We start from the raw sequence: 13,748 nt of genomic DNA on the forward strand, positions 1-13,748 counted from the left end.
AAATACACGCTATATTCCATTCAATGGTGATGCATAAAACTCCGCCCCACCTGGGGATTTGCTGGCAGGGTTGACGGAGTTTGGCGGGTAACAAGCTGTAAGGCAGCGGTGAAGCCCGTAACGTTCGGTGTATTGATTGTGTTCTGTGACTCGATTATATCCTGTGCATACAGAGATCCTCCTGGTACAATGGCGAGTGCAGGGATAACTGTCGATGATGGCGATATTCTGCTTCCGCTGGGGAAGTGAGTGACGTTAAACGCGGATGAGTCTTTCACGTGTGCAGGAGCCGCCATGCTGTCCGACCGCCCCACAATGTGCTGGTGGTGGTCACGGTTGTTGTTGCAGTTACAACACCCTTCGACGACTGTAGTCGTAGCCGTGGGAGTGATTGCAATCGTAGGTGTCACGACGTCGGTGACTACGATTGTTGTGACGGCAGCTTGTGAAGGGATCGACAGGTCGGTTGTGCCGACAGTGATGGTCGTTGAAGCGGGACTATGAAAGACTGGCTAACGGATGGAGATATAATCGCAGGGGCCAGCTGGGCAGTTGTGCTGACACCCCCGGGCTCCGCAGGCGCAGTCAACACAGTCGGCAAGCCAGCGCTATCAAACAAAGCAGACCATTGATGCCATCCTACAGAGAATATCACTTTTCTAGAGAAGCATGCGCACGACATGCACCACGCAGACATGTTCAGACGAATTTAAATTTAAATCCTGCAGTCTAGAACAAAATCGCTGAGTTCATGAATCATGAGTGGACGAGATTCAAATGGTATTATTTGAAGCTTTGCAGGCCCTGCAGAAAGACGATAGTCGCCTTAACAGTACGAGCTACGCTTTTTACGAATTCAGTTTCATCTCGTCGAGTCAATTGCTTAGCTTTACATTACATTCATTAGGAGGTGTAAGGATGCAATGCACGACATCATGGAAAACGTCTTTCTCTCACACACAACGGGGATCTAGGTATAATTTGTTTTGTTATTCACCTATTGAAGGCGTGCCTATCTGTGTGCTGTCGACATCAGAACTTATAAATTTAAATATACATGGTTGAGGCTGTTGCAGGGGGGCGCCATGAATGCAAACCAACAGCAAAAATGCGTGTCCGCATAGCCACATCTGCAATGAGACAGGTACCGCCCTGCCAAATCCCCGATAAACAGAATTATCATTGGACCAAACAATTCGACCAGCCCATAACGTTATTTTGATACATCCAGGGCTGTAGTTGACCACTAGTGGTCCAAGTTGGTTATCTCAGGATGCACATTGCGCTGGTGGAGAATCAGCTGATTGGTGCTTGCCATAGTCTACACATACCGGTTCACGTTAACTGCCCGTTCCATCAAATCTACTTTGAATCTTCTTGATAATCGCGTTTAGCCACTTCCTGTTGAGCTGAGTGAGGAAAGTAACGCCCACGGTGATGTGATGTAATGCGAGCAGATCTGCAACTATTCCAAATCGATAAGCCAGATTCCACTTTACAAACTCGCCACTTTTTGTTTAGTTTGTAGTGAAAAAAACAACCGCCTCCAGCCGTTTAACATGTATGCCCTGGTGACACGCTGTGTACTGGATGGGTGACGCTTCCTTTCTTAGCCGGGCGTCACCGTGACCTTCCTCAGACGGTAATCCGTCGTACACTGTAACATTTATGTCACATTTTTCTAAATTTGAGTACGATGAGTAACTCTTGGGCGACAGGACAGACCAAGGAATCGGCAGGAGGACATGTTGGAAAGGAACTGTAGCCATAACGCGAATAAATGAATCTGCAAAAAGAAGCGTAAGAACAGGGGATCTCGATCAACGTTCGATAACGGTGACTGAGATGACAAAGAACAACAAACAAAAGATAAAGAGTCCGGGATGATCCCCAGGGAAACTGGACATGGCCAAAACGGTTGAGATCGAGCGGAATATGACGAATTTAGAAGCACAATATTTCAGTATAGGAGACTCGCTGTGGAGACAAATAGAATATTTATCTGTTGCAATATTCTCGAATGTCGTATCCGGATATGCTAAGAATATTGTTATCATATTTCAGCATATTTCAATTCAGTTCGTGTGGTACGACAAAATCGGTTGCATTCGGGTGAATTATGCTATAATCTACTGATACAAACGCTTTGACCTGCGACCAGCAAATACGATACAGGATGATAATGATAGAACCAGCACGACAGCGAGAAGCATGCAAACTCGACAGCAGCAAAGAGAACAGGAGCGATGTGGACGGGCGAGAAGTGAGACAAGCGAGCACAGGCAGCAACCAGCAGGTAACGGCAAAAGAACAGGAGCGATGTGGACAGGCGAGGAGTGAGACAAGCAAGCACAGGCAATTGGGAAGCAACCAGCAGGCAATGGCAAAAGAATATTAATAGGAATGATGTAGACAGGCGAGGAGCGGCAAGATAACGTGATGGGAGAGCGTCCAGCAGCAAAAAAGGCATAGAACAAGAGTGAGGGAGGTGAGTAGTATACTGAAGACAACAGGACGGAGGGAAATCATGAGGCGGAGCTACTGTCGACAATAAGCACCCTTCCCGCTCCTAGTAAACATGAATGATCATAAAATAAGAGTTCGAGAGCTGAAACTTACCAGCTAGCGCTAAGTGGATCATAAGCCTGCAGAGACAATAAGTTAATGCCATTTAAGAAAAGCAGTAACAACACGTATACCTGAATCCACGAGACCCGCATATTTGTGGAAACAGGTGAGGAAGGCAGTGGCAGGACTCCTAGCTGTTGGGAAGATGGTGGTAAGAAGAAAGGGGGAAATGGACTTTGCCGAAATTCCCCAAACATTTTTAAACTTTGGGGTGTTGGTAGTTTCAAAACTCACCCAAACTTTGTGATCACACGAGAATTCGAGTGGAGCTTTGCAGAGTAAGTAAGCTGTGTGATGTGTGAATGCAAAGTAGTGATCGAGACATGGACGGAGTGATGTAAGAGGCTGTTCGGCAACCAGATGTTGCCTAACATTTGGCAAATGTCATGTGCGGATTCTCGGCTTCAAGCGTCTCAATTGTCGGAGCTCAAACCTTACATCTCATACCTGTACATCTACCATGAATTCTTATCTTATTGACTACTATCGTCAACAGAGACTTTGCACCTCTGTTGTTGCACTCACCGCTCTCTGTGCTAGCTTTACTACAGTCCTTATGGCTCAACCTGAAGTAACATCAATGCCGGACAATGCGGCAAAGGCGCACTGGCAAGAGACAGAAGTGGACGTTCTACTCCAACATCTGATTGAGAATCGGGCAGCGGGTGGTGATGGCGGGAACTTCACAAATACTACCTTCAACAGCGCAGCAACTGCTATCAATGACAATCACGCGATTCAAACAATAGGCCCTCCGAAGACGGCCAGGATGGTTAGGACAAAGTGGACATCGGTATGTGATCATTTCTCGAATGATTATAAGTTTACGAGCATGTTTTAGCTCAAAAAAATCTTCAATCAAATCGAGAATTATCGCAATGTGTCTGGTTTCCATTGGGATAATGTGCGGGGGGCTGGAATCAAGGGTCGTGCTGCTGGTGATGTTTGGGATACGTATGTTAACCCCAATGTATGTAATGATGCTCAATTCTATTGCATTTGACTGACACCCAAAAGTCACGAGCTGTGATGCGCCCCTTTCGCAACAAAGGGTGGGCTCGATACGACAACATGCAGCTGATCATAGGTGATAATAGCGGTGCTCGTGGAAGGCACGCGTTGCACCCAGCTACTGCGCCCCCTCCGTCTGTCAATACTGCAGATGACGTGCCTGATGTTTTTGACGGAGGCCTCGGCCTTCTTGATATGGATGTAGACACTGCTGGAGCCGCTGCCCCCAGCAATGTGCCAGACATGAGCCCTGATTTAATGATGCCACTTAGCGCCCAGCTTCATGGAACCTCCGCTACTTCTCAGGCTGCCGGCTTGCAGTCCAGTAAGTGCATGCGCACCGACACTTTTGTCGACTCTTCATCTCAACGCACTGGTGCCCCTCCCGTGTCCAACAATCCTGTTCCTCTTTCATCAACGTTGATATCATTACCGGCTCCCAAGAAGGCACGAGTTTCAGCACATGGTGGCATGCAGTCAGGGATAAATAGTGCCGCAAAGATTGCTGCCAAGATTACTCCAGCAGTTGCCGTCATGAACATGCAAGGTAGCATCAACCGTCTCACAGATGTTATCGAGAAGACCATAGCCACTCCGCCTCCGCTTCCACCACCAGTCCCTCAGGTTGTTGTACCAACTGTACCAAATATCATCTCTCGCGGCCTAGAGATTATGCGCAGCAAAGATGGAGATTTTTTGTCAGTTGGTCAGAGAGCCAGTCTCCTGCGCATATTTTCCCTTGCAGGAGGGGATAACAAGCTTGCTATCTATGTTGGGCTTGAGGATGACTACGAGACACGCCGTGCATTTATCTTAGAGCTCTTGGACTCTCCACCGCTGCAGTAGTACTATCATATCATTTGTATTGCTGCGCTTGTTACATTCTTGTCTCGTACTAACATGTAGTATCCATTTCATGTACTGCTCATTCTACATGTATTTCATGCATCATTGAATCATATACTAATTGGAACGGATCAGATACAAGTACATGGTACTTGCTACTAGTGAGAATTAATCCAGTCCATAATCGTCATACTCGTCATACTCGTCATCCGAAATGTCGTCATCGTCCTTACCAAGAGCACGTCGTTCTTCTAAAATACGCTGATACTCAACCCACATTGCGTGCGCAATGAGATCACGCTGCGCGTGCAGATCGTTGTTTGCGGCCGGAGCTTCTTCTACTGCCTGCTCCCAGTTTGCGGTGTGCGTGCTGGGAGCGTCTGAATGGTCTGCTTCAGGTAGCACACCTTCCGAGGGATCATGAAAACGTATGAAGTTGTGAATGCAGCACAACGCAGCTGGAATCTGCGCTTGTATGTCCATAGCATATGGCGGTGATAGATGGAGGATTCGGAAACGTCGTTTGAGGACACCGAAGATCCGCTTGATGACATTTCGAGCGGACGAGTGACGCAGATTGAATAACTCTTCTTTTGTAGCCGGCCTGTAAATAATCAGCACATTGTAGAAAGAATAACACCAGTACACGTACCTCATACCTGCACGGCCCCATTCTGCAAGGTGGTAGCGCACATTGCGGTATGGAATGAGTAGTTCAGGCCGCAGAGGGAAGCCTGCATCTGCAAGGAAGTATTTCCCTGCAGGAATGCGAAGGTCATGGCCCACTGCAGCCTCGTAGATACGTGCGTCTGTGGCCGACCCTTCCCAGCCGGTGAGCGCGTAAGTAAAATTCAGTTTGAAATCACAAGCAAATAGGCAGTTTTGTGAAATGAATCCCTTCCGATTGCGGTAGGGACCTCGTTCGAATGCGCGAGGCGAAGCATGAATGTGGCTACCATCAATGGCCCCAATGGTATCTTGGAAAAACGGCCAAAACTTAGGGTCAGAGCGAATTCTATCAGGAACGGAGTCATCCGGCAAGTGAATATAGTTTGTGTAGAAGGGGGAAGATGAGAATATCTTGACCATCTTGCGAAAATAACTAGTACATAGGTTATACATTGAGACATCCACAAAAAATAACTATTAGTGCGTACTTACCGAGAAATTGTTTCATTGGAGCGTTGAAATCGTTCGCCGACGTGCCTGACACACAGTCCTGTGACAGACGTATATAGAAAAATCGCGAGTTGTTCCTCGAGCGAAACAAATTTGGAGTTGGTATAGCCAAGGGTACGAAGCTCAGATATAAGCTGTTCAAAAGCATGTGCATGCATGCCAAGTTCACAACGAATCCGTTCTGGGTGGCCAGTCAACAGCTCTATCACCCAGGCTTCACCAGAGAGAGCAGATGTGTGATACGGTTCTGGATCTTTGGCATACACCGACTCTAGTATATTGGCTGTAGCGCTGATTAAAATGCTGACTAGAAGGATTGAGTGTCGGATGAGGCGGCGTTGAACTTCTGGATGTTGGGGCATGAAACGCTGGAGTCCCGATTGAGGATCCATTGGTGTAGGGACGCATAGAGTACAAATGTAAGGACAGCGTATTATACCCTACAGCCCATATCAGCGTGCTAGGGTTAGTCCGAATTGGGCCTATGATCCAAGCTCCGAACTTCGGCAAAATCCAAGCCGAGATGACATTTGGCAAATGTTAGGCAACATCTGGTTGCCGAACAGCCTCTAAGATTGACGTGAACAAATTGTGTGTGTTGACGAAAACACGCTCGACGACGTGACCAACACAATATTGCAAATGTAATCTTTTTGCCATGCGATGCGCAGACGATCGTGTCATTGAAGATTATACAATATTATAGCATAAATTATATGTCTAAACAATATTTCACACTATCCTGGCCGTTTTGGCCATGTCTAGTTTTCACTGGGGATGATCGATGATCGGTGTTTCACTATTTTACACCCAGACCAGTACTAGTACCCTTATACTTAGGGTCGCGGAAGAACGTAATTACGATTTGCGTCCTATACAGCGAGGCGGTCCCACGTGCAAGTGATCCAAAGCTTCCATTATGACATAGGGTGACTCAGTGTTTATGTTATTAATATAATATACTTACTGAAGTTAAAGGCTGGCGCCGTGGTGGCGCAAGATCGTACATTGAAACTCCTTGTGAATTCTCTGCTGATTTCCGAATGGGAACCCCTCCCCAGCAGAAATTTGACCTGCATAAACCTTCATATCATGGTGCGCGGTCACTTAGTCACCACTACTTTTGTGCAGAGGCCAAATTGATGTTCAAATTCTGAAAAGGCCGAAATCTGAAGCTTCTTGGGCCCGGTTAACGGCTGGGATGACAAAACTATGGAAGATAAGATATCCCTCTTGAAGATAGATACAGAACTCAGAAAGATGTCGTTTTAGCATAAAATCCATTTTTCACCGCTGGCCAGATTGATTACTTTTACCCCGGTACAAAATACCCTATATCTCAGTTTTGACTCAAATAAAAATCCCTCTGGAGAAAAGGTTCCATTTGGGGAAAGGATCATTTCTACTAGAGGGATAAAAAATCCGGGCTTTCCTGGGGGGTTGCTTGCACAAAAGTAGCGGTGACTAAGTGACGCGCAGCATAGGACTGTCCCTGTGGGTCTATCATTATCCGCAGGAACATGCCATAGATGTAAAATTCCAAGATCATATCAAAATTGGCGTGATTCCGGAATGTCGTTCCGTCGATTTCATCGTTGGCAATCAAGGTGTCAGTACTTCAGTTACTGTACTCGAAAGATGGCCGCAGTTAACACAGCACAGTCTAGAGTAAGTGATTAAGTATGGATGATCACCGTGACTATCTGGCGATGCAACATAACACCAGCTACTAAACGGCAGGTCCATCGACAGGCGCTCGCTGATTCTCATCATGTGGCAAGCGAAGTTACCACTGTCATGGTATGCTCGACTGTTGTTTAATATGTAATGGTAATGGTTGATTTCACAAGAATGGCAACCATCCCAATTGGTTTCGTTCACCGTTTCAACTATGTCAGATTAACTATTTCTCCAGGCGACGTAAGACCGCGGACATTCTCCTTCGATTATTTCATGATAATGTTTTCAGAGATATCGTTGTTGGACATCTTTCATTTGCTGTGGTGGGGCATGGTATTAAAAACACGGGGGAAACCCATTCTCTCCCCCTAGGACAAGTTTGCCTTTCCTATTCCACAACTTGAAGATGTCTGCTTCAACACCACAAAATTCAACTACACTGACAACTATAAACTTTGCGCATTAATCCACCAATCCCCCAAAGTAACCAGCATAATAGAGGTGTCAGCAGCTTCAGTCCTTCGGCGTTGACAAGCGCATTCGAATGTATGCCCTCCTGTCACCGTTTATTTTTCATATAATGAACCTCATACACAGGCTGGATCCAAACACCCACAGTTCATCTGTGTTCCTCGCAACACATTGCGACCACATCGGATGGTGAATGCCGTCATCCCTGCTCAGATGGCAATCCCAAGTTAGTACACTCCATGTCGTCCTTAACATAATATAACGAAATCAGTGGTGGCCGTTCCATGGATGTCAGAAGCCCATCGAGCAGAAATGATGTCCCGCATGGTTCCCCGCATACTTCACCAACCTCCGGTTACGCAAGCTACGGGAAGGGTCTACTTGTCTCCGCATGCATCCCCAATGTATGCCTTCTGTCACTTATTTGTTCATATTCGCCCTCACACTCATGCACAGGCCGAGACCAATCGGCCAAACCTTTGCCCGGGTCCTCGCAATGCGCAATGACCACCTCGGATGCGTATTCCGTCGTACCTATGATGGCAAACCCCATGTTAGTGCGCTCCTTGTCTCCCTTACACAAGTCATACAACACGAAGTAGCGCTGCCTTGTGGACGCCAGACAATCCGGGCTGCTGTCTCACATGGCCCCTCGCAAAGTGTGCCATATCTCCACGATCTAGAAGGTACAGGTCTGCCATCACACTTATTTTCTCATATGTGCCCTCACACTCATACACAGCCTGAGACCGATCGGCCACACTTTGCTCGCGTCCTCGCAACGCGGTATGACCGCCTCGGATATGCATTCTGCTGTTCCCATGATGGCAATCCAAAGTAAGTATTATGCTCCCTATCTGCCTGACTTGAATCTGACAACACGAGCAGTGCTGTCTCGTGGACACCAGGCAATCTCAGGACTGCTGTCTCACATGACCCTTCGCAAAGTGTGCGATATCATCTTCATGATCTAGGAGGCATAAGCGCCAGTTTCAGCTCCCTCCGGCCCAGTCGGGACTGCCGATGAGCCAGCCATCTCCCCTCCTCTGCCGGTGGGTACATAACAACGCACATGTGAATATGAAGGAACCTTGGAGGATTTAAAACAGCATTGGCATGAGAGTCATCTTCCCGCATACCCAGGTGTGAAGATCAAATGCCGATGGGAACACTGCGATTATCACAAGAAAGGTGATCCCTCAATTAACGTCATGAACCGCTCCTGCGTGTGGCGGCATATATCTGAAGTTCATTTGATGCATCGGAGGAACTAGACATAACTGCGTTTTACTCCAGCCCATCATGACTTGGACAAGTTGCAGTTGCACGGGTATAACTCGCCTTATTGTTTTGTAACGAAATCACTATAGTAGACTAGCCTAACGCCGACAGGACGTTAACAATGTACTTATATATAAGCGGTGACCTTACTCGGGAAGAAAATATGTGGACTGTTTGCTCTTATAATCGTCATGGTCACTTGATTGTGCAATAATTTGGGACGATGCTGGAGTGGAAACTGTGTCGGTACCGTAGCAGCATTCAAGGCAATTGCCAGAACCTCACATGAAACATACTGACAGTGATTGTACTAAATCCGGGATTTGCGGAGAACTTGAACAAAAGATAATTTCCACTGTTCCCGTCTAGCATGTGCTGGACACAGGACGTTCAACTAAACAGTCCGATGACTCTCGATGCTTAATAAAAAGAACGCTATGCATGAAGTACAGGTAACAATTTCTTTAGAGGTCTTCGCCCTGTTTACCGTAGACGGTGCGGTTCTGACTATTCTCAAGCGTGACCCGTTGTCGGAAATTCCCATAGGTGCCTTGCAAGGCTTCTAAATTGAGACGTCATTTAACTGCATTGCATCCATGATGGAAGACTTTTCCAAGGAAGCGTGACTATTGAAAGCGTATGAAAGCGAAGTGACCTTCATAGCATATTGGAAGGAAAGTGATTGGTAACTTGCCAGGGGGAAACAACTGTGTCTTGCAAGTGGCTTACACTATCAAGGTCAGATTTCAATCTATACAACCTATCTTCCATCCATCGATGATTTCTTCCTGAACGATACCTGTGCTTATTTCATCGTCTATATGTTTTATATTACCATCAATGGCTCCCCAAAGATCACAGGAGGGCACGCAAATACACTGCTCTTCGGTATCATCTCTCAAGGTTGCTTGTCAGTATTGTAATGAACTGTACACATCCGAGGCCTCAAATCACACGAACAAAGCTGCTGTGCGGAGGAAGGAAAAAGAAAGAGGATAGAGAGTTTTCACGGGCCGCAGCCAGGTCAATTTTGAAGGAAGGAAAACACAGTACGTCTCAATGTCGTCTAAATTACCTTCAATCACTGATTATATTCAAAATCATCAACTTTGATTCATCAGAACATCGCAGCAATAAAGGGCGCACTCATGAGGCTGCCCGAGATACCACGCTAGTCATTCAAGAGGCTGGTTCAGCAGCTGATTCTCCATCCGCAGCGGATTCACATTACCATTATGATGACGCAGGTTTTGAAGGCCTCGATGATGTGCAAAGTGTCGGGAAAGACACACGGCTACGTATGTAATATTCTTTCTGTTTTGTTTTGACTCTATCTCAACATGATTCAGGTTCTGATTCTGATATCAGCATGGGTAATAACATTCCCTCCAATTTCGGTAGCCACAGCAACTACCTCAGATCGTCTCGACACATTCAAGACGAATATCACCCTCACAGTGGTCGCGCTCCGATCGTCGAGAGCTTTTCCATTTCAATAAGCCGGAGACACACAATCACCTGTCATCGATGACGAGCCATGGCAGCCTTTCAGCTGTCGTGCAGACTTCGAGTTTGCTGAACTCGCCCACCGAGCTGCCTTGAGCAAAGACCAAACTAATGAACTACTCAAGTTCATCTGGAGAGTTGCGGATGGTCGCACGAACTTTACTTTCAAAACTCACAATGACGTGTCAGCTGCATGGACGAGGGCATCCAGCCAACTGACTCCTGTAAGAGCGATAGCATAATGTCACATTTGCATATATATGACCATATTGTAACAGTTTGAAAGACATGTTGTACCTGTTGAGTATAAGAAGGAAAACATCGAGTATGAAGTATATTCACGACCACTATGGGACTGGGCATTGGACCTCTTGGATAACCCCTTGCTAGCACCGCAGTTCGTTTGGGATGCCCAGCGACTGTACAAACATGACGGAACTGATTTTGAACGCTTCTTCCATGAGCCATGGACAGGAGACCGCTGGTGGGACTTACAAGTGAGCTTTTCATTTTTCTTATGATGTTGTGACTAATTAAAGTGTACAATCAAGACATCTTTGCCCCATAATGGTGCGCCATTCGCATTTATACTGTATGCTGACAAAACGCACCTTTCGTCGGCCGGTGCTGTCAAGGCATACCCAGTAATCGCACGCTGCGGGAATCTGCCTTTGAAATCAGGAATGTTGATGGTCCTGGAGGAGGACTTAGTGGGTTGGTTGCCAATAGTAAGTCTTTGCGATACTTGAAGACATCAATTCACACTTAATCATTTTGCCCTTGTGGCAGGTTCCTGCAGACTCAGACGAGGATGGCAAGCTGTCCTATACGAATTTAAAGAAGGTGTATGGCACAAATCATTCACGATTCTCCTCGAAACCCTCAGTCTCATCTCCAAAACTGGCTTCGCGCACCAATGCTATGATGGAATTCTACGCTGGTTATTTCCACTAATACTGATTTTATCGGCCGATTACGAAGAGCAGTACGTGATTAGTAGTTTCACATTGTTTCTGTTACTCACTACGTTATCAGGTGTGTGATGGCCCTGATACGAGGGTTCAACTCTGCATGTCCTTGCCCTATTTGCCTTGTCCCGAAGGACAAGCTCACCGACCATTCTACGATATACCCTACCCACGTCATTGATGATGCACAAGCTTGTGTCCGATTGTGGAACATGGACCGTACCGCTGGTGAGGCGGCACTAAAAAAGCAGAGTCTAAGGCCTGTCGATGTGAGTGATTCATTCAACTTTCTCACTCTCAAAACTAAATGGTCTCATAACCGTCAGAACTCTTTGTGGATTGTTGAACGGTCCAGCCCGCATGACGCACTCTCGCAAGATACCTTGCACGCTTACGACAGTGGTTTGTTTGGCGATCACATGTTCGAGGAAGTCAAGGCCCACCTGAAAACACTGGGACGTACTGCTGAGAAGACGACTGATGACCAGTGAGTCTCTTTACATCCTTATTTCATCCTCGTCTTGTATTTTGTTCATTCTATAGGTTCGCTGCGTTTCCGCGATGGCGAAACCTAAACCACTTCGACCACGTTACAAACATCAGTTTTTCCGATGGCAACAAGTTCCTGGATATATCTAAGGTACGTTTTCGAGCGCTATATCATATTGAAGCTATAACTGACATATTTCTTGTGGTTTTGATAGCAAATATTGTATACAACACAGAACGTGCTCACACGCAAAGATGACGAAGCTGGTTATGCACTTCTAAAGTGCATAGCCAGCTATCTCCATGCCTACATGTATATAACATTTGACGTTCACACAGAAAGCACTATTGCAGCTGGGGAGGCCGAGATTCTCGTTTTCCAGAAGTGCTTAGATGTAAGTCCTAGTATCTAGACCAACTTATGCGCTACTTGACACTAATACTTCAAACAGCAATATATGAAGTTCTCGGTGACGAAGCGACAAAAAACTGGAATTTTCCGAAGGCGCACTCAATGAGGCACATATTTTCTGACATTAGGGCAAAAGGAGCTGCGCGAAACTTTAGTACGCGGCCAAACGAGAAGCATCATGGGCCGATCAAGAGGGCCTATAAACTGCAAACAAATGGCAAAGATATCGCAAACCAGGTATGTTTGATCACACTTCACATTAACTGACTCGTTGACTACCCCTGCTATCTAGATACTCAGGCTTGACCACACAACCTTCGTCTCTGTAGTCCTCCGCAACCGCATCGATCATTTCGATGATGAAACGCAAGGCCATACTTTCGGAGAGAGAGCTTGAGACAGAGGACCTGGATGATCGGTCTTTTGGCGGACATATTCACCTTGGCGCTCCTCAGTCCGCAATAACCTTTGCACAGCTTGAAAACGACAATGTGTCCAACGTGCCTTTGGGCAGTTCCGCAAAAAGCTCTCGACCTTCCTTAATCACGCTCTACCTGCATACAATATACCATTACCTGATGGCAAAACGTGGCTGACGCTTTCAGCACAAGATACGGTCAGTAACTCCATATTTCACTCCCACGAGTCCGTTGTTCACAAACATGTCTCCAGGTTCAAGAACACCGATATCTCAAAGTCAATTACGAGTCTGTTGTGGACTGGAAGCTTACTACCACCACCTGCGCTGCAACCCGAGCTTTCATGGCCGTGAACGACGTGACTGTGCCCTTGTTCGCACCCAGGACAAAGATGGGAATAATAAGAACATTTTTGTTCGCATTTTATTCATGTTCAAGCAATCAATTGGCAGTCAAACATTGGATCTCGCCCTAGTTCAACCTATGGATGCTCCGACAGGCCCACAACACGCTATAGATCAAGATTTGCGACTGAGACGTCTTGTGCCTGACCACTCGCTTCGACGGAGTTTATTACGCTTCACTCGGTTATTCGTGGTGCATTACTTGTTCCAGACTTCGCTAGTACAAGGGGCGACTTTTTTCTCGTTGATTATGTGGACTCCGACATGTTCCTTCGTTCACAGAGATATATGTTCTAATTAATGGTATGTTCAACATTTACATTTATGACTATTGCAATAACAAGCCAGGATATGAGCAGCACTCTCCTTTGTATCTCACCTGTATCACCCATTTCACCTTCACCTCTATCACACAGCACTCTCCCATCCCATCCCATCCCATTCACCCTTCACC

General features: G+C 46.4%; 4 protein-coding genes across 4 annotated transcripts; 3 read left to right on the top strand and 1 right to left on the bottom strand.

Moving 5' to 3' along the window:
• Nucleotides 1–2,088: 2,088 nt before the first annotated feature.
• On the bottom strand, nucleotides 2,089–2,570 carry DFJ58DRAFT_832864 (uncharacterized protein). The gene is made up of 2 exons (XM_041392226.1): nucleotides 2,415–2,570; nucleotides 2,089–2,218 (listed from the first exon to the last, which is right to left on the bottom strand). The coding sequence occupies exons 1-2, from the start codon at nucleotides 2,527–2,529 to the stop codon at nucleotides 2,130–2,132; spliced, it is 204 nt and encodes a 67-aa protein (XP_041234731.1). The 5' UTR covers nucleotides 2,530–2,570; the 3' UTR covers nucleotides 2,089–2,129.
• A 512-nt stretch (nucleotides 2,571–3,082) lies between these two features.
• DFJ58DRAFT_887334 (uncharacterized protein) lies at nucleotides 3,083–4,485 on the top strand (the record flags this gene model as incomplete). The annotated part of the gene is made up of 3 exons (XM_041394672.1): nucleotides 3,083–3,421; nucleotides 3,470–3,598; nucleotides 3,646–4,485. The coding sequence occupies exons 1-3, from the start codon at nucleotides 3,089–3,091 to the stop codon at nucleotides 4,483–4,485; spliced, it is 1,302 nt and encodes a 433-aa protein (XP_041234732.1). The 5' UTR covers nucleotides 3,083–3,088.
• A 2,817-nt stretch (nucleotides 4,486–7,302) lies between these two features.
• DFJ58DRAFT_850200 (uncharacterized protein) lies at nucleotides 7,303–8,935 on the top strand (the record flags this gene model as incomplete). Its single annotated transcript, XM_041393746.1, has 9 exons — nucleotides 7,303–7,332; nucleotides 7,405–7,464; nucleotides 7,717–7,827; nucleotides 7,942–8,041; nucleotides 8,087–8,219; nucleotides 8,272–8,368; nucleotides 8,558–8,652; nucleotides 8,790–8,867; nucleotides 8,902–8,935. 9 exons carry the CDS (start codon nucleotides 7,303–7,305, stop codon nucleotides 8,933–8,935), a joined length of 738 nt encoding a protein of 245 aa, XP_041234733.1.
• Nucleotides 8,936–10,465: 1,530 nt separating this feature from the next.
• DFJ58DRAFT_720208 (uncharacterized protein) lies at nucleotides 10,466–13,591 on the top strand (the record flags this gene model as incomplete). The annotated part of the gene is made up of 14 exons (XM_041384695.1): nucleotides 10,466–10,553; nucleotides 10,597–10,826; nucleotides 10,881–11,099; nucleotides 11,154–11,330; nucleotides 11,392–11,447; nucleotides 11,489–11,587; nucleotides 11,638–11,839; nucleotides 11,897–12,057; nucleotides 12,114–12,210; nucleotides 12,275–12,458; nucleotides 12,512–12,708; nucleotides 12,801–13,059; nucleotides 13,198–13,433; nucleotides 13,460–13,591. The coding sequence occupies 14 exons, from the start codon at nucleotides 10,466–10,468 to the stop codon at nucleotides 13,589–13,591; spliced, it is 2,337 nt and encodes a 778-aa protein (XP_041234734.1).
• Nucleotides 13,592–13,748: the final 157 nt, after the last annotated feature.

This window comes from Suillus subalutaceus, assembly GCF_016647625.1.
Source record: "Suillus subalutaceus strain FC151 chromosome Unknown DFJ58scaffold_691, whole genome shotgun sequence".
Classification (NCBI taxonomy): Eukaryota; Fungi; Basidiomycota; class Agaricomycetes; order Boletales; family Suillaceae; genus Suillus; species Suillus subalutaceus.

Coding starts and splice junctions, on each gene's coding strand:
- DFJ58DRAFT_832864 (XM_041392226.1), bottom strand. CDS start 2,529: ATGATTTCCCTCCGTCCTGTTGTCTTCAGTATACTACTCACCTCCCTC. Junction 2,219..2,414: donor TATCTTGCCGCTCCTCGCCT/GTCTACATCATT, acceptor GCTGCTGTCGAG/TTTGCATGCTTCTCGCTGTC.